At 45.8% G+C, this 20,208-nt stretch overlaps 1 protein-coding gene across 12 annotated transcripts in view; it reads left to right on the top strand.

Annotated features, from left to right (window-relative positions):
• The window catches only part of LOC111968415 (membrane-associated guanylate kinase, WW and PDZ domain-containing protein 1), a 189,091-nt gene that overhangs the window by 100,439 nt on the left and 68,444 nt on the right, over nt 1-20,208 (top strand). For 8 of the 12 annotated variants that reach the window (XM_070445176.1, XM_070445177.1, XM_023993990.2 and 5 more), the window contains exons 3-13: nt 1,862-1,981; nt 2,633-2,839; nt 3,335-3,376; nt 4,339-4,549; nt 4,828-4,910; nt 6,321-6,356; nt 10,186-10,243; nt 11,114-11,217; nt 12,073-12,192; nt 12,989-13,174; nt 13,462-14,094. In XM_070445176.1, coding sequence (XP_070301277.1) covers nt 1,862-1,981; nt 2,633-2,839; nt 3,335-3,376; nt 4,339-4,549; nt 4,828-4,910; nt 6,321-6,356; nt 10,186-10,243; nt 11,114-11,217; nt 12,073-12,192; nt 12,989-13,174; nt 13,462-14,094 — 1,800 coding nt within the window. The remainder of the gene's footprint in view (nt 1-1,861; nt 1,982-2,632; nt 2,840-3,334; nt 3,377-4,338; nt 4,550-4,827; nt 4,911-6,320; nt 6,357-10,185; nt 10,244-11,113; nt 11,218-12,072; nt 12,193-12,988; nt 13,175-13,461; nt 14,095-20,208) is intronic. The other 4 variants (XM_070445182.1, XM_070445184.1, XM_070445189.1 and 1 more) reach the window with 4 other exon arrangements.

Below are 20,208 nucleotides of genomic sequence, written 5' to 3'. Positions count from 1 at the left end.
AGGTCATGATATCTTTTAGGACCTTGAGCATGGCTGTGGTGCACCCGTGACCAGCTCGGAAACCAGATTGCATAGCGGAGAAGGTATGGTGGGATTCGAAATGGTCGGTGATCTGTTTATTAACTTGGCTTTCGAAGACCTTGGAAAGGCAGGATAGGATAGATATAGATAGGTCTGTAACAGTTTGGGTCTAGAGTGTCTCCCCCTTTGAAGAGGGGGATAACCACGGCAGCTTTCCAATCTTTGGGGATCTCAGATGATACAAGAGGTTGAACAGCCTAGTAATAGGGGTTGCAACAATTGTGGCGGATACTTTTAGAAAGAGAGGGTCCAGATTGTCTAGCCCAGCTGATTTGTAGGGGTCCAGATTTTTCAGCTCTTTCAGAACATCAGCTATCTGGATTTGGGTGAAGGAGAAATGGGGGAGGCTTGGGCAAGTTGCTGTGGGGGGTGCAGAGCTGTTGACCGGGGTAGGGGTAGCCAGGTAGAAAGCATGGCCAGCTGTAGAGAAATGCTTATTGAAATTCTCGATTATCGTAGATTTTTCGGTGGTGACAGTGTTTCCTAGCCTCAGTGCAGTGGGCAGCTGGGAGGAGGTGCTCTTATTCTCCATGTACTTTATAGTGTCCCAGAACTTTTTGGAGTTTGTGCTACAGGATGAAAATTTCTGTTTGAAAGAGATAGTCTTTGCTTTCCTATTTGCCTGTGTATATTGGTTCCCAACTTCCCTGAATAGTTGCATATCGTGGGGGCTATTCGATGCTAATGCAGTACGCCACAGGATGTTTTTGTGCTGGTCAAGGGCAGTCAGGTTTGGAGTGAACCAAGGGCTATATCTGTTCTTAGTTCTACATTTTTTGAAAGGGGCATGCTTATTTAAGATGGTGAGGAAAGTACTTTTAAAGAAGAACCAGGCATCCTCTACTGACGGAATTAAGTCAATATCCTTCCAGGATACCCGGGCCAGGCCGATTAGAAAGGCCTGCTCGCAGAAGTGTTTTAGGGAGCGTTTGACAGTGATGAGGGGTGGTCGTTTGACCGCGGACCCATTACGGACGCAGGCAATGAGGCAGTGATCGCTGAGATCCTGGTTGAAGACAGCAGAGGAGTATTTGGAGGGCAGGTTGGTCAGGATGATATCTATGAGGGTGCCTGTGTTTACGGATTTGGGGTTGTACCTGGTAGGTTCCATGATAATTTGTGTGAGATTGAGGGCATCGAGTTTGGATTGTCGGACGGCCTGGCCTGGGTGTTAAGCATATCCCAGTTTGGGTCGCCTAACAGTACAAACTCTGAAAATAAATGGGGGACGATTAATTCACATATGGTGTCCAGGGCACAGCTGGGGGCTGAGGGGGGTCTATAACAAGCGGCAACAATGAGAGACTTATTTTTGGAAAAGTTCATTTTTAAAGTAGAAGCTAGAGCTGTTTGGGCACAGACCTGGATAACATGACAGAACTCTGTAGGCTATCTCTGCAGTAGATTGCAACTCCACCCCGTTTGGCAGTTCTATCTTGGCGGAAAATGTTGTAGTTGGGGATGGAAATTTCTGAAATTTTGGTGGCCTTCCTAAGCCAGGATTCAGAGATATGATGGAAACATTTCTCTGATGGAAAAATTTACATATCATTTTTATTTTAGAATATTTGTATGAAAATCTATTGTCAATTGGATGAAAACCTAACTACTGACTATTTAAACATGCTTTATATTGGAGCATATATCTGAGTTAATCTCACTCCAATTTTAGCCACATTTCCTGTGTGGAAGGCTACATCAATATTGGCCATACCATCACCTAACATTGTCTTATCTTCTTGGTTGACTGACCCGTTCCACTCTCTTATTGGCTCCTCAGGTACAACCCGCCCCCCACGTGACGGAGAGGTCCCTGGAATAGATTACAACTTCCTGCCTGTGGAGGACTTTCTGGCTTTGGAGCAGAGCGGGACCCTTCTGGAAATAGGAGCATATGAAGGTAACTATCTGCAGCAGGTCATCAGTTGAATCCTGGACAAGTTGTTTACTTTGGTATTTACTGTATGTGGGTGTAGTGTGCTGTATATCTCTGGAGGTGAGTGTACTAGGAGTTTTTTAATTAAACAGGCTTCTGCATTTAGTAGTCAAGACTACAAGGGATTCACACCCTGTGTGTATAATCCCATTCCCACAGGATAAAGTCATCATTACCCTGGCATTATGTTCGGTGTGAAAGGGGTCGAAGACGTGAGAGAAGGGGAAGGTGTCTGCCATTGTTCGCAAGCAACTTTCAGTGTTGTGTATATTTTAATAGTGAAGAATCGCAATCAACACCTGTGGAGCATTACACATGTCATGCATAAATACCATTCATTCACATGCACATTTAATGAAGTGGCTGTTCTGTCACTGTAGCTTGGTCAGTAGGCCTAGACAATGCTCCACTCTCCCAGAGGAAACAAACACCCTCCTCCCTTCCTCCAATAGAATGCACTAGACTACAAATCCCAAAAGAAACTCTGTGGTCATGCCTTCTTAGTCCCCTCATCTGCATACAAAGACTGTGATTATACCCCCCTCTTCTACCGCCTTCCCCTTTATCCCTTCCCTTCTTTTTTTCTAAACATGCTAATGTCCTCCTGTTGCCTAGGTAACTATTATGGAACACCCAAGCCGCCAAGGCAGCCCCCTAGTGGGAAAGTGATTACCAGTGATGCTTTGAAAGACAGCCTCCCGGGCTCCCAGCACTCCACTCCCCGACGCACCAAGTCCTACAATGAGATGCAAAATGCTGGAATAGTGCCTGTAGACCTGGAGGAGGACGAGGAACTCCCGGAGATGAACAGTAGCTTAACAGGTAAGAGAGAGAGGAGGGAGAGGGAAAGACTGTTAGAGAGTGGGTGAGGGAAAAGGAGAGTGGGAGGAAGAGGGGGCAGGGTAGGGGAGAGGGGGCAGGAGGGAGAGACTGCTGGGCTATGGGAAAGAGTGCAGGATACAAGTGGTCCTTTGTGTGGTGAGTGGTTAGTTGGTTGTTCAGTCTACATCCGCCACTGTCTATCTGAGAGTAGAAAAAATAGTGCCACCTGGCTTTGAAACCAGTATGCTGGCTTTCTGTCTGTTTCTGTCTGAATTAAGTTAATGGTCACTAATACAACATGATTTAACATGTGCTGTTTGAGTGAATTAATATGTATCCACTGATTGTACTTGTGAACAGGAGCATGATCATTTTCTTACTTGTAGAACTGTGTTGTAGAAGTTTTTATTGTTGTTCTCTCTCTGTGTGTGTGTTCTTGATATCAGTTTTCATCTAACATCTCACTGTTTTCTCTTGTTTTTGTATTTGCAATAGATAATACATATTGTTCTAGAAATACTAGGCTCGTGAACACAGGTTGGTCTACATGTATGAGCCACGTATTTCTCGTTATTACATGTTGTGATTGCTGGTTTTTACATGTTGTGATTGCTGATTTTTACATGTTGTGATTGCTGGTTTTTACATGTTGTGATTGCTGGTTTTTACATGTTGTGATTGCTGGTTTTTACATGTTGTGATTGCTGTTTGGTGACTGTTGTGTTTGGTAATGTTCCATATTTTTCATATGAGAGTACAGGATACATTGTTAGTTTTGTTATTTTTTCTCTTATGTGTTAGAATATCAGTGCTTTAAAAAATATATATTCCCCTCCACTCTCCTGGTATGTTATTTGTGATTGGGTCATATTAACTGACCCTTACTCTTCAGCAATGGTCTGAGAATATTTGTGGTGATGTGGGTTTGATTTCAGATTGGACCAAGAGTAGTTAATTTGTGAGCAGTATTTGTAAAGGCAGCCAGATGCCAGGGGTGTGAATAGGATTTGATGACCTCAGAGAGAACAGGAAGAGTGGGGGGGAGGTGCACTAATCTAATCATCACAGTCCCCAAGAGGTCAGATCAGGGGCCTCGCTCAGTCAGCCACAACAGTAGTCAAGTGTTCGGCAAGTGTGTGTGTTTGTGAAAGGGAGAGAGATTCCTTTACCTCTAAACTACTAGACAGTATTTTTTATTCTATTATATTTTGTATTCCTTTATTTAACTAGGCAAGTCAGTTAAGAACAAATTCTTATTTTCAATGACGGCCTAGGAACAGTGCCTTGTTCAGGGGCAGAACGACAGATTTTTACCTTGTCAGCTCGGGGATTCGATCTTGAAACCTTTTGGTTACAAGTCCAACGTCGCCCCAGGTATCAGGCTGAGTTTGGACACATATGAGGCCACCAAACTATAGTGTCATTGCCTCAGAATGTGTGTGTGCGTTGTGCATTTTGTTTACACATGTTTTCCTCTCCCCGCCACCCTCCCCCCACAGGAGACTCGAGTGAACCTGACGAGCATCCCTACACCCCGCGTGAGAACGCCCCGTCCTACGGTGTGAACAACACATTGTCATCCACCACGGAGGACTCTCAGCAGACACACACACACCTCAGCCATCCTCCCACAGAAGAGGACCCCCTGGGACCTCTAACTGATAACTGGGAGATGGCCTACACCGAGAACGGAGAGCTCTACTTTATAGAGTATGTATCCTATGTACACGTTACGCCCCATAACACACTATATAACATAGGCTACATGGCTCTATACCCAACATCCGTAATAGTATTTAAATTACAATCTTCTCAAGAAAATATTGTGCCACTTTCTACTTGCCTTTAACATTGAGTCTGATTACTTTACAGTGTGTATCATATTTAGCCATGGAAGTGAGGATGTTTTTCAGACAGTGAGTGTTTGATGTCTTCCCAGTCAGAACAATGTGTCTGTCTGTGACTCTGTCATGTGTGTCTATCTATAGCCACAACACAAAAACCACTTCCTGGATCGACCCACGCTGCCTGGACAAGCCTCCCAAACCCCTGGAAGAATGTGAAGATGATGGTACGTCCACCACAGGCTTTGTGTGTGTGTGTGTGTGTGAAATCAGATGCTTGTCTGTCAGATCTGTGATTCAATGAGTGGCCTGCAGATGGCACACTTGAGCCACCACAGTGTGAGATGAGATGAGACAGAGTAATATTCTGGTCTCGTGTGCTGCCTGCCTGTGCTAACGTCTGAGCAAGATGCCATGGCAGCCTGAAGGACTGACTGGGTTATTTGCATCATCTAGCATCAATAAAATATGTACCTTGAACTGTAGAGGAGCAAACACAAGCCCACCCACCCACTCAAAACACTAGCACTTCATCTGCCTCTCTCTCCTTCCTATACTCTCTCCTTCCTCTCTCTCTCCTCCACTCCCTCCTCTCCTTGCTCTCTCTCGCCTCCTCTCTCCCCTCCTCCTTCCTCTCTCTCCCCTCCCCTCCTCTCCCCATCTCTATCTCCCCATCTCTATCTCCCCTCCTCTCTGTTCCCTCCTATCTCTCCCTCTTGTCTCTCTCTCCCCTCCTCTCCCCCACCATGTGTCCTCTACATGTGTTCGGAGGTACTTGTGTTGATGAGATAGCTCCTATTAGTTCTGTCCTCTCAAGCCGCTGCATGAGGACACAGGATAGATGGAGAGATTATTCATATTGTCAAGCATATGGTGCATGAACTATGATTCATATTTAGTGGCAGCTGTTTTCACCTGCCCCAACCTAAAATGTTCAGTATTATAATGTATGTCTGTCTCTCTGGTATGACACATTTATTTCACTTTAATGCACCTATTGATTTCTGGAGCTGGTTTTTCGAAACAGTGTCATCCAATGGCAAAGTAGGAAGTGTGTTTAACGTTATGTTACAGACCGTGGCTAATATAAAGATAGATATTGGTAAGATGCATGAAGTGATTTTACTATAGATTTAGCTTGGGTTCACACCTTTTTATTTATTTGATTTTTACTTATCCTTTTATTTAACTAGGCAAGTCAGTTAAGAACAAATTCTTATTTACAATGATGGCCTACCCCAGCCAAACCCTAACCCGGACGACGCTGGGCCGGTTCTGCGTCGCCCGATGGGACTCCCAATCACAGCTGGCTGTGATACAGCCCGGAATCGAACCAGTGTCTGTAGTGACACCTGTAGCACTGAGATGCAGTTCCTTAGACTGCTGCACAACTCGGGAGCAAACCATTCCAGACACCTTACAAACCATTCCAGACACATTATGTTTTTACAATGTATGGAGCCAAATTTTGCTGCTCTCTTAGCTTGCTTGAGGCTTGGAATCAAAATCAATCTCTAACCCTCTGGTGCTCTCTCTCTTTCTCTTCCCTGCTCTCTCTCCTTGCCCCCATGTCTCTTCACCCCCCACACTTGGTCCTCCACTCTCTCTCCTGGTCTGCTGGCTTTCTCCTGGAGAAGAAGGGGTACACACAGAAGAGCTGGACAGTGAGCTAGGTAGGGCTCTTTCTTTTCTCCCCTCCCCCCTGCTGTGTCTTCTGGGAAACCTGGTTACTGTATAACATGTTTCCTGTACTGCTTCAGTGACAAAGTCACCTTGGCTTCTTACAGCTTATAACATCTCTCCCTTTATGCCTTGGGTGGGTGTTAACATTATAATCAAATGGTTGAAAATATATTGTAATATATTGTCTGTGTGTGCTTGCATGTGTGTGACTGTGTGTGAGCTTGCAGGCTTGTGTCTGCTGAGTGGGCAGTTCTTGTAGGGTTAACCCACACACCCGGCGAGCCAGCATGCCCTATTATAGAGAGAACCATTGACGAGAGGCACATTGACCTGATGATCATTTCCTAATGGGCCTCTCGTCAAATGGACCTCTCACTCTCAAGCCCCATCATTCCATCCACTGGGGCTCATATTATAACTGGGCTAGCAAACTGGGATAGCAAAGAGCACTTTACCCACCACTGTCTGCTGGTGCATCAGTCTCTGAAGCCAGATGGGGGCTTTAAACAGCCATGGCTCTGAGATGGGCTCAGAAAACTACTACCCACTATTTTATTTCAGTGGGGAATACTTGGGTGAATAGTCACAATCCTCCAATCTCATCAGTTATTGAGAATGTTTGTTATTTTCTATTAATCAGAGATTGATTTAGACCTGAGAAACCAGGAGTGTGCAATACAGGTCAATCAGTGATATCAATTAATTGCTAGGGAGACATGAAAACACCCCTGGTTTAAGGTTAGGTCTGAAGTAAGTGAGGGTGAACTGATCCTAGACCAGTGTTTAGCCTCCTCCGTGTTGTGAACAGCAGCCAAGGTAGGAGTAGCCATTGTTAATACCATCGCTCAGATTGGATGAACACAGTCAATACGTATTGATTATGAAAGGCAATTACTCCAGTTGTGTATAGGAATGCAGACGTATGGCCCCTGTAGTGCAACTCCTCGCTCAGGAGAAATCAAATAGTCAGGAAGACAGAATGAGATGCAAAAAGTTGAATCGACAATTTATCACCTTCGTCACCCTTGAGCTGGAGTGTGCGTGGGGGTTGTCCGGGGAGCGTGGAGAGGGGGAGCTCTTTTTGAAGTGTCAGATTCGTCCCACTACACCCACTCAGTATCAGAAAGGCCAGCAGAGACGTGATGGCTCTGGCATCCAGCAATAATAACACACAGGCAGGATCTCCTTTAGAAATACAGCCACTGGTGGGTGGATGGATGGGAGGGTTATTGGGGGTGGTGAGAGCGGGAGGGAGGGATGTGTCTTGGGAGGAAAGTTTGGGTGGATGGGAGGGAGGGAGGGATGGGAAGGGGTATTGGGGCGGAGGTGCGGGGGGTGGTGGCGTGGTGGTGGGGGGGCTGTTATCTGGGGGGGGGGGTGTTTGGTCGGGGGTGGGGGGAGTGGGGTGTGGAGGGTCGGCGGTGCGGGTGGTGTAGTGGGTGCTGCGTGTGGGTGATGGGGGGGGGGTTGGGGTGCTGTGCGGTGGGGGGTGGGAGGCTGGGGTTTGGTGTGTGTGGTGTGTGGCGGGGGGGGGCGGTGTTGCGGGGGGGTGGGGCTGGGTGCTAGGCTGGTTGAGGGGGGGGGAGCGGGAGGGAGGGATGTGTTTGGGAGGAAAGTTTGGGTGGATGGGAGGGAGGGAGGGATGGAGGGTAATTGGGGGTGGTGAGAGCGGGAGGGAAGGGATGTGTCTTGGGAGGAAAGTTTTGGGTGGATGGGAGGGTAATTGGGGGTGTGAGAGGCGGGAGGAGGGATGTGTTCTTGGGAGGAAATGGTTGGTGGATGGGAGGGAGGGAGGGAGGGAGGGATGGGAGGGAGGGAGGGAGGGAGGGATGGGAGGATTATTGGGGGGTGTGAGAGCTGGGAGGGAGGGATGTGTCTTGGGTGTGTCTTTTTCTTTTCAAATCTATAAATAAAGTACATTTTAAAGAAAAAAAGAAATACAGACACTCTGGTGTGAAATACAGAGTGATTCTAATTTACAGTGAGTGATGTGCTGCTGGCTCAAAGTATAATGTTCCCCTTCAGAACATCTGACACTATTAAAGCCTAGTCCCTGTATTGTGGATGTTCCAACCATAACACAACCCCCCCCCTTAATTCCTTGCCGTCACTCTCCCGGCTTAACACCTTGACTCCAAATCCTCTAAAGCTGGTGGAGGGAATGTGTACACCACTCGTCAGAATATAGGCTGAGGTAATAGGCTGAGGCTAATGAGATGCAGGACTGATACTGTACAACGGAGGACTCAGTTATACATATCTGTTTGTAACCAATTACAGCACTCTGACGTTTCCCTATAGCCATTGGTACAGTAGCTAGCTAACTCCATCTCTGGTGTTTTAATCACACTACTCTGTATGGAGAGATAATGAGTTGCTCTGCCGTACTGAGACATACTGAGACTGCATCAATGTAGCAGCCTTTACAGCAGCTTCACAGATGACTAATGCATGTCTCTATCTAATCAGTCCAGATTTATTTGGTCTCATTTTATGGCAGTGTTGTCAGGCCTTTTATTGCATTCATTCTCAGCATCGATGTCATGGAAGATATACATGCGAGTGTCCCTGGTTACACACAAAATTAAAAACATCCTCTCACATAACTCGTCATTAATGAATTAGACCGCGGTGAATAAATACATGATTTATGTAGTTCTACAATGCCATGTGACAGACAGTGATAAAACAATCAAGGACAACATTGAATACCATTATATACACACCACACCTACATCAACGAGGTCGGTCAACCTTGTACATCAGATTCCCTTACTGCTGATGGGGTCAAATTGGGGTCACGATAGGGGCTGCACCAAATGTTTGATGTATTACAATAACTGATTATAATATGTTGTATTAATAGAAGGGGAGGGGCTATGGTACCCCTCCTCCTCTACATTTATAGGGTCCTAGACTACAGATTAACAATAAATATATTCATTGTAAGGATTTAGAATTGATCCACAGTCTTTAAGTCTGTGCCTCTTATAAAGAAATGGGAGGGGGGGGGGGTGGTGTGGTGTATGTGAGAAAGCATTTCAAAGATAAACAAAGAGCCCTGTAGGGGAGTAGAAGAGATAAGAGGCTAGTCAGACATACTTCTATAAATCAACTTGGGGGAGTGGGCTTTTACTGCTGAGGCCTTAGAAAACACTGGAACTGTTGTATTTCTTGCAAGTTTGTATAGCTGTGTATGCATKGGCTTGGTCTGAGGAGTAGCAGGTAATGACATCACAGGGGGTTGACTACAAGCATGATAAAAGCAACTTGGACTTTTCCTATGGGGCAGAACTCAGGAGAGACATCAGTTGTATGTGTGATGTTTGATCTTTGACTTCTGTCTACAGCTGTATTTTGATTAAAATTGTTATGATTTATACGTGCACATTTTGAGTGTTCCTTATTTGTTAAGTAATAAAACGGAGCCCAGAAAAACGGAACCAACACTGCCATGAACAATAAGAAAATATATCTTCACGTGACATATTTAAACCACATTTTTAAACCAAAATTGACATTTAGACCACCACACACATATACCGCCAGCTCCTCTTCTCCATCTGAGCGTCTGGTGTTGATCATGATCGGTCAAATCCCCCCGTAGTGTCTATCTGATGTGTTAAATGTCAGCCGTGTCCTGCCAGGAGCCAAGAGCCAGGTCCAGACAGCCTCTGGACAGCCTCTGTAGTCCTGTTCACTCCCCAGTGACTGACAGGCTGTGTGTGGTAGGAAAAGGGATTTGGTGACCTTCTGTCTTAACAATGAGCACCATCTCTAACAACGTGCCGTTTCCTCCTCTCTCTACCTCTCTTCCAGAGCTGCCAACAGGCTGGGAGAAAATAGATGACCCAGTCTATGGTGTTTACTATGTGGAGTAAGTGGTGACACACACACATCTCTGTCGCATTTAAAATGACCTCACTGTACTGTTCATTTACAATGCATTTAACACTGAGCGGTGCCCCGGAACATTGCAAAACAACATCAAATGCAGGCTGTTTTGGGGATTATAGGCCATTTTGTTGCCGTCATGATGATTTAGACACAGGGTTTCTCATCTAGTGCGAGACCCTTGGGGCTGTGCATTAATAGCAATACATGCATATGTTTTGATGTTGTTCAAAGCAATACCTTCGAGGCAGATGCCCAGTTTTGTTGTCTGAGATTTTTCAATATACATTATTCCTATTGTTTCCTGTTTAATGCATAATTGCATAATGTTTCCATACTGTTTGAAGTGTAATTTCCTTATGGTGTACTGCTCCTTTAATTCCTTGTCGGGTTGTGGTATGACGTGGTTGTGGTGGTGGTGTTAACCTCCTGAAGCAGTGCTCCTCAGTGATTGTGTGATGCTGTTGATATTCAGGCCTCGTCGTCTCTGTCTCCTCTGATCCACCAGAGCATTGTCTGTACCAGACTTGACTTACGTGACTTGAGCCATTGGCTCCTGGAGCATAGGCCATCAGAGACTTTGTCCATCTGTGTGTTGTGTTCACTCTTTCACCACTGCCTCTCTGTAACTCAATCTTTCTCTTTCTTTATCCCTTCTTCTCCATCCCTTGCCTGATCCCCTTGGCTTTCTTCTGTTCTTTTTTCTTTCTCTTTTTGGTCTAATTTCTTTCCTGTTATTATCCCCCTTGTTCTTACTTACTCTCTACTTTTCACTGACTCAATTATCTTTCTCTCCCTCTCCCTTCCTGTCTCATTCTCCACTTTTCCCTCCCTCTCTTCCTCCCTCTCTCAGTCACATTAACAGGAAGACCCAGTATGAGAACCCTATAGTAGAGGCTAAGCGGCGGAAGCAGCTCGAGCAACAGCAGCCACCAGAAGGTGAGCGCTACATCCGAGGTTCGTTTCCAGCCCCGCCGGGCGTCATTTCTTTCTTTCTTCATGTCTGTGATCGTGCCTATCTGTCTCTTTGTCCTGCTGCTCTGCTCTGCTCTACTCTGCTTCTGGCGCTTTATGATTTGCTATGGAGAAACCATAAAGGCATACCTATGATTTATTTTAATGGCCTTGAAGAGGTCTTTTTGGTTTAATTTGACAATGTTTTAAGTGTCACTGATTCTCTCTCCGAAGGATTTGTGCTTATGTGAATAATTTTGGAAGTGTGCAGTTCTAGGTAAGTTTGGGTTTGACAATTATACATTGAAGAGTGTTTTACAGCAAAGTAAATGTATCACTATATTTGAATTCTTTCTGGGTCTTGCTCTCCCAGTGAAAGGTTTTTCAGGACAAGTGGTTTAAGTCTGTGTGCCCTGGGTTTACCTCTTTCTATATTAGATGTACGATGTCACTCAGATTTTCCCTAGACATGCAGGCCACACCACTAGGGACCAGGCTATTGATCCCCCTTCTGCAGGCTCAGCTAAATACGCTTCTGACTTGATTACTTGCTGCCTTTTCCTCCTTTAAGCTCAATATCTCTTTACGCTCAATATCTGTGAAGACTTTTACTCTTTCATTGATTGAATCTTAATACTGAGAATACTAATGAAGACTAATTAAGCTTCTGATACATTACACAGTGAGGCTGCCATTTAGATCTGTCAGAGATTGGATTACGTGGTATTACTTTCATTGGCAGCCATTGTGGCTCAATGCAGTACAGTAGTTTCCTAGCCACCCATTGTGGGGAACCATAAGGAATCGGTGTAACTGGACAGGCACCAGAGACAGGAAGTATGCCCTTTGCTGTTCCAGAATGGATAGAGGACGCCACCCTGGCTGGTGCCCCGCTGGCCAGCTATACCGCCAACCACCAGGAGACCTACAGGGATCCCCAGGCTGGACCCCCACTGCCGCCCCTCATCGGGCCCAAACGTAAGTCCTGGCCAGGTTTATATCCTAGTTTTATGAGGGTATTGGTCCATTTCTCTCTGCAACATTGTGGATGTGTTTCCTGTTCCCTCATCAATTTACTCCCTCAACCCCTATCTCCTCTCTCTCTGTCTCTCTCTCTCCTCTCTCTGTCTCTCTCTCTATCTCCTCTCTCGATCTCCTCTCTCGATCTCCTATCTCTCTGTCTCTCTCGATCTCCTCTCTCTCTGTCTCTCTCGATCTCCTCTCTCTTTGTCTCTCTCGATCTCCTCTCTCTCTGTCTCTATCGATCTCCTCTCTCTCTGTCTCTGTCTTTATCTCCTCTCTCTCTCTGTCTCTCTCTCTATCTCCTCTATCTCCTCTCTCTGTCTCTCACACTCTCTGCCCCATCCTCTCTCTCTGCCCCTCCCTCTCTCCCTCTCTCTCCCCCTCTCCATCTCTCTCTCCCCTTCTCCCTCCCTACCCAAAAGTGTATCTCTCCATAGGGGATAGCAGCCTCACAGACTGAGGCTGGGGCACAGTCTGGGGCATTTACCATAGGATTACCCCCATTCTCAGGCACAGACAGGCTGGTACCCCCTAGCTCTTTGAATCCCTCTTAGCCTAATTAATCTATCAATCATAATCAGTCTCTTTATAATTCATGGAGCTTGTCACACCAACACATCTCTCACAGAGCCCTCACTGATCCAGAGCCAAGACTGTGTAGGATAGCCCCTCCTTCTTTGGCTAGCACTGCACATGAGATCAACGGGTTCTTATGAAAGGTGTGTAAGGCTTGTGTGTGTGTGTTCCTCAGGAGGGAAGCCCTTCTTCACACGGAACCCAGCAGAGCTAAAGGGAACCTTCATCAACACCAAACTGAGGAAGAGCCACCGGGGGTTCGGCTTCACCGTTGTCGGGGGCGACGAGCCTGATGAGTTCCTTCAGATCAAGAGTCTGGTTCTGGACGGGCCTGCTGCCCTCGACGGCAAGATGGAGACAGGTGGGCCGCCGCTCTATCCTTCCCTTCCCTGTGTTCACCAACTCCTTAAGAGCTACAGAGTGTGCAGGCTTTTGTTCCAACCCACACTAAAACAATTGACGAATCAAGGTTGATTGATTGGTTTATTAGCTGAATCTGGTGCTCTCCAGGATCTGGATTGGTGACACTTGACTGGTGTAGGTTTTATAGTGTACTGTAGGCGTTCTACAGTTTGTGTTACTTCCAAGATTTTAGTTTTTGACATGGAGCTAATTATCCAACATTAATTTCTTCTTCTCTTCCCCCAGGTGACGTGATCGTGAGTGTCAATGACACATGCGTGCTAGGCTACACCCATGCCCAGGTGGTGAAGGTCTTCCAGTCCATCCATATTGGCTCCATGGTCAACCTGGAGCTGTGCCGCGGCTACCCCCTTCCTTTTGACCCCGACGACCCCAACACCAGCATGGTGACCTCCGTGGCCATCGTGGACAAGGAGCCCATCATCGTCAATGGCCAGGATAGCTACGACTCCCCGTCCAGCCACGGCAGCCATAGTGGGGGCCCCGTTAATGGCATGAGGGAGTCGAGACCACACAGTCCCTCCTCCGGCGAGGTGGCGTCCAACAGCTCGCACGGTTACCTCAGCGACTCTGTGACGCTGGCGTCATCCATAGCGACGCAGCCGGAGCTGATCACAGTGCACATGGAGAAGGGAGACAAAGGCTTTGGGTTCACTATCGCAGACAGCCCTGCAGGGGGAGGACAGAGGGTCAAACAGATAGTGGACTACCCCCGCTGCAGGGGCCTGAAGGAGGGGGACATTATCGTGGAGGTGAACAAGAGGAACGTCCAGAGCATGAGCCACAACCAAGTGGTGGACCTGCTCAGCAAGTGCCCCAAAGGAAGTGAGGTCAGCATGCTGGTGCAGAGAGGCGGAGGTAAGACATCCTCACAACATGCTGAGATTTGATAGGTGGAGGTAAGAGACCCACAACATGCAGAGATCTGATAGGTGGAGGAAAGACATGGACCCACGACATGCTGAGATCTGATAGGTGGAGGTAAGACATAGGCCCACGACATGCTGAGATCTGATAGGTGGAGGTAAGACATAGGCCCACAACATGCTGAGATCTGATAGGTGGAGGTAAGACATAGGCCCACGACATGCTGAGATCTGATAGGTGGAGGTAAGACATAGACCCACGACATGCTGAGATCTGAGTTCTAATTGGCAAGCCTGCCTCTTACTCCCGCCTCTTCTCTCCGTCACCATTGTCATGAATCCGGACGTTACTAAAACATGCAAAAAATTGACACACAAATAATGGGTAGGGTTAAGGTTAGCCCTAAAACAAGGCCTGAGTTATTTTATTATTATTATAATTTTTACATTTAACCTTTATTTAACTAAGCATGGAAAGGTGAGGGGGAGATGGGAATCTAGTTTATGTGGAAAACATAAAAGAGCTAGATAGAAGCAACACAGGGAAGTTAGTGGGTGAATGGAGATAATATGAATACCGAAAGAATGTGAGAGATGGTTGCAGAGATTGTTAGTGGAAGAGACATTTGGAGAGTGAGAGAAAATGCAGAGCAGTAAAGAGAGAAAGCGTAGATCTTGTTCCAGGTCAGAAAGTCTCATGAATATGTAGCTGGGTTCCTCAGTTCCTCCTGTGGGTCTTTCTGTGTTACTGTCTCATTTCTGTCACACTGTCTCGATCTTTTTCTCTCTCACTCTCTCACTCTCTTTTTAATATCTGTGTCTCTCTCTGTCTTTCTCTCTGTCTTTCTCTCTTTATTTTTCCTCTCTCTGACACTGCACTGTCTACACTATGGTCTATGTCTGTTACTTTATAGGTATCACACAAAGTTGCGTTGAGATCAAATTGTGGTGTCAAAATTTCTTCCATCCTAGCTGTGATGTGTGTGCGTGCGTTCATTTTATTTTATTTTTATTTCACCTTTATTTAACCAGGTAGGCCAGTTGAAAACAAGTTCTCATTTACAACTGTGACCTGGCCAAGATAAAGCAAAGCATTGCGACAAAAACAACACAGAGTTACACATAAACAAACATACAGTCAATAACACAATAGAAAAATCTATGTACAGTGTGTGCAAATGTAGAAGATTAGGGAGGTAAGGCAATAAATAGGTCATAGTGGTGAAATAATTACAATTGAGCAATTAAACACTGGAGTGATGTGCAGAAGATGAATGTGCAAGTAGAGATACTGGGGTGCAAATTGAGCAAAAAAAGAATAATAACGATATGGTGATGAGGTAGTTGGGTGTGCTATTTACAGATGGGCTATGTACAGGTGCAGTGATCGGTAAGCTGCTCTGACAGCTGATGCTTAAAGTTAGAGAGGGAGATATGAGTCTCCAGCTTCAGTGATTTCTGCAATTCGTTCCAGTCATTGGCAGCAGAGAACTGGAAGGAAAGGCGGCCAAAGAAGCTGTTGGCTTTGGGGATGACCAGTGAAGTATACCTGCTGGAGCGCATGCTACGTGTGAGCGTTGCTATGGTGACCAGTGAGCTGAGATAAGGAGGGGCTTTACCTAGCAGAGACGTGTAGATGACCAACGAGCGCATACAGGTTGCAGTGGTGGGTCGTATATGGGGCTTTGGTGACAGAACGGATGGCACTGTGATAGACTACATCCAGTTTGCTGACTAGAGTGTTGGAGGCTATTTTGTAAATGACATCGCCGAAGTCAAGGATCGGTAGGATAGTCAGTTTTACGAGGTTATGTTTGGCAGCATAGGAAGCTGATTCTAGATTACATTTTAGATTAGAGAGGCTTAATGTGAGTCTGGAAGGAGAGTTTACAGTCTAACCAGACACCTAGGTATTTGTAGTTGTTCACAAATTCAGAACCGTCCAGAGTAGTGATGCTAGTCGGGCGGGCAGGTGTGGGCAGCAATCTGTTGAAGAGCATGCATTTACTTTTACTACCATTTAAAAGCAGTTGGAGGCCACGGAAGGAGTGTTGTATGGCATTGAAGCTCGTTTGGAGGTTTGTTAAAACACAGTGTCCAAAGAAGGGCCAGATGTACAGTTGAAGTCGGAAGTTTACATACACTTAGGTTGTAGTCATTAAAACTTGTTTTTCAACCACTCCACAAATTTCTTGTTAACAAACTATAGTTTTGGCAAGTCAGTTAGGACATCTACTTTTTGCATGACACAAGTAATTTTTCCAACAATTGTTTACAGACAGATAATAATAATTCACTGCATCAAAATTCCAGTGGGTCAGAAGTTTACATACACTAAGATGACTGTGCCTTTAAACAGCTTGGAAAATTCCAGAAAATGATGTCATGGCTTTAGAAGCTTCAGATAGGCTAATTGACATTGTTTGAGTCAATTGGAAGTGTACCTGTGGAAGTATTTCAAGGCCTACCTTCAAACTCAGTGCCTCTTTGCTTGACATCATGGGGAAATCTAAATAAATCAGCCAAGACCTCAGAAAAAAAAACACCATGGGACCACGCAGCCGTCATACCGCTCAGGAATGAGTTCTCTCTCCTATAGATTAATGTACTTTGGTGCGAAAAGTGCAAATCAATCCCAGAACAACAGAAAAAGACCTTGTGAAGATGCTGGAGGAAACGGGTACAAAAGCATATATGTCCACAGTAAAAGGAGTTCTATATTGACATAACCTGAAAGGCCACTCAGCAAGGAAGAAGCCACTACTCCAAAACCGTCATAAAAAAGCCAGACTACGGTTTGCAACTGCACATGGGGACAAAGATCGTACTTTTTTGAGAAATGTCCTCTGGTCTGATGAAACAAAAATATTCCTGTTTGGCCATAATGACCATCGTTATGTTTTGAGGAAAAAGGGGAGGCTTGCAAACCGAAGAACACCATCCCAACCGTGAAGCACGGGGGTGGCAGCATCATGTTGTGGGGGTGCTTTGCTGCAGGAGGGACTGGTGCACTTCACAAAATAGATGGCATCATGAGTCAGGAAAATTATGTGGATATATTGAAGCAACATCTCAAGACATCAGTCAGGAAGTTAAAGCTTGGTCGCAAATGGGTCTTCCAAATGGACAATGACCCCAAGCATACTTCCAAAGTTGTGGCAAAATGGCTTAAGGACAACAAAGTCAAGGTATTGGAGTGGCCATCACAAAGCCCTGACCTCAATCCTATAGAAAATKTGTGGGCAGAACTGAAAAAGCGTGTGCGAGCAAGGAGGCCTACAAACCTGACTCAGTTACACCAGCCCTGTCAGGAGGAATGGACCAAAATTCACCCAACTTATTCTGGGAAGCTTTTGGAAGGCTACCCAAAATGTTTGACCCAAGTTAAATAATTTAAAGGCAATGCTACCAAATATTAATTGAGTGTATGTAAACTTCTGACCAGTTGGGAATGTGATGAAAGAAATAAAAGCTCAAATAAATAATTCTCTCTACTATTATTCTGACATTTCACATTCTTAAAATAAAGTGGTGATCCTAACTGACCTAAGACAGAGAATTTTTACAAGGATTAAATGTCAGGAGTTTTGAAAAACTGAGTCTAAATGTATTTGGCTCAGGTGTATGTAAACTTCTGACTTCAACTGTGTACAGAATGGTGTAGTCTGCGTAGAGGTGGATCAGAGAATCACCAGCAGCGAGAGTGACATCATTGATATATACAGAGAAAAGTGTCGTCCCGAGAATTGAACCCTGTGGCACCCCCATAGTTCATGCATGCATGCGTGTGGATGAGACTGTCTGTGTGTCAGTTAAACGTTCTAATGAGAACTTAGGGCCGGGCTTTTGACACAGGTTGTATGATTAGAAAAACTGTCTCACAAAAGATCTGAATAGAAGATGCAGTGTATGAGGGGGATGATTGAACTTTGGTCTCTCACTCCAATCCTCAGACAGTACCCACTACCAAGAACCCACCTTCACAAAGAGCCCTGACTCCCACTGAGAGAGACATGTAATTGGAGTGTTTCCACAGACATACAGAGTGGTCTTAACTGGCATTGGAGCTGAATCTGTGGAACTGAAAGACCTGAACATCAGCCGTGTAAAGCTAAGTGTTCAGAAAGGGAACATCGGCTGAGCACTCTGCTCTCACAAACTGCTCCCCTCCTCTTCCTACGTTGCTTTAATAATGACCACCATTATACAACGCTACAGCCCTAATGCTCTGCTTTTTATGGATGGTCAATAAAACAAAATGTTTGTTGGTTTAACCGGGGCTCCCTGAACCAGAGAGCGGAGAGCAGCGCGGGTGGGACGGTTAGAGAGGATCATTCCTCACTGTGTGATGAATGGAAGACAGAGCTGATATTATTAAGGCACATTTTGTGTGCATAGTGTGCCACTACTCTGGAAAGGAGAGGACTGCTCAGCAGAAGATTGCTTCGAAACATGTGGTGAACCTATATGAGTGTCATGTATGTGTAGTACAAATATGACATTTTTATCATCTATGGCTCTATGACATGTCATAGAGCACTGCTCTCTCAGTGATCCTGGCTCTCCAGGCAGACCCCTCATTCTGAGATCTGCTCCGGGGTTGTGTTTGTGTGTGTGGATCAGACGGCTAAGACATCGGCTGCCCCTTCCGCAGAGAGCAGGATCGAGCAGGTCTGTCTTAATTACTCTGCTCCTCTGCTCACTCTGCGTCTGTCTGTCTGTCTGTCTGTCTCTGTCTGTCTGTCTGTCTGTCTGTCTGTCTGTCTGTCTGTCTGTCTGTCTCTGTCTCTGTCTCTGTCTCTGTCTCTGTCTCTGTCTCTGTCTCTGTCTCTCCTCTCTCTCTCTCCAGGCCAAACAACCTTTTGGCAGAAATCTGGCCCCTTTACCACTGCACCCCCTGCCAATGTGTACATATCCCTGCCCACACGTACAGTATACGGTCCAATCCCGGGGATCTCAGGACATTAAGACCTGTGCATGTAACACTGCTCACCTCCTCTCCCATCTCTGGGTGTGAGTCCTTCAACACTGCAGGTTAGCTCACTGGCTCCGCAACACAACACTAGATTCTCACTGGATTCTTCTTTTGTCTTCTTGAGGCCAGGCGATGTGATTTCTAGCTTTCATCAAAGCAGCCATTATGATGCCAATCCCTCCATTAGTCTAATGTGCTCATTTCTCTCACCTACCTTTTGAGACATTCTGATTTGCTGACATAATTCATTCTAGCCCCACTAGACTAACGCTTCCCGGTAATTTACTTGAAGCTAGTCTGTGAATGGGTGTACCAGTCAGTAGTCTGCAGGGATGGGAGAGTTGGTGCAGACAGCATCTATTAATTTGCAGGCCATGCAGAGCCACTGTGAGGAGAATAGCTGAGAGCTAGGCTAGATCTAGCCCTGTTTAGCCTCACTCATTATTCGCCCAGATAATTTTACCTATTGCTGTCGACTTGTCAGAGTCCCATTCCGGTGCTTTAAAGGCATTCATTCACCTGTTTGTTAGGCTGGGAATATTGGACAATACACCACCACAGGCAATCTGCTGCTGTTGTTATGGCTTAGCATCTCAACCACCGCAGAGGAGGAGAAAACAGATGAGGGGAGAAAGGATGTAGGGATGTCAGAGGATCAGAGGAGGAGAAAACAGATGAGAGGGGAGAAAGGATATAGGGATATCAGAGGAGGAGAAAACAGATGAGAGGAAAGAGAGGGGAGAAAGGATGTAGGGATATCAGAGGATCAGGGGAGGAGAAAACAGATGAGAGAAAAGAGAGGGGAGAAAGGATGTATGGGAGGAAGAAAACAAATGAGAGGAAAGAGAGGGGAGAAAGGATGTAGGGATATCAGAGGATCAGGGGAGGAGAAAACAAATGAGAGGAAGAGAGGGGAGAAAGGATGTAGGGATATCAGAGGATCAGGGGAGGAGAAACAAATGAGAGGAAAGAGAGGGGAGAAAGGATGTAGGGATATCAGAGGAGGAGAAAACAGATAAGGAAAGAGAGGCGAGAAAGGATGTAGGGATGTCAGAGGATCAGAGAGGAGAAAACAGATGAGAGGGGAGAAAGGATGTAGGGATATCAGAGGATCAGGGGAGGAGAAAACAG

This window comes from Salvelinus sp. IW2-2015, linkage group LG1 (genome assembly GCF_002910315.2).
Source record: "Salvelinus sp. IW2-2015 linkage group LG1, ASM291031v2, whole genome shotgun sequence".
NCBI lineage: Eukaryota > Metazoa > Chordata > Actinopteri > Salmoniformes > Salmonidae > Salvelinus > Salvelinus sp. IW2-2015.
This window is presented reverse-complemented; position numbering and strand designations above follow the sequence as displayed.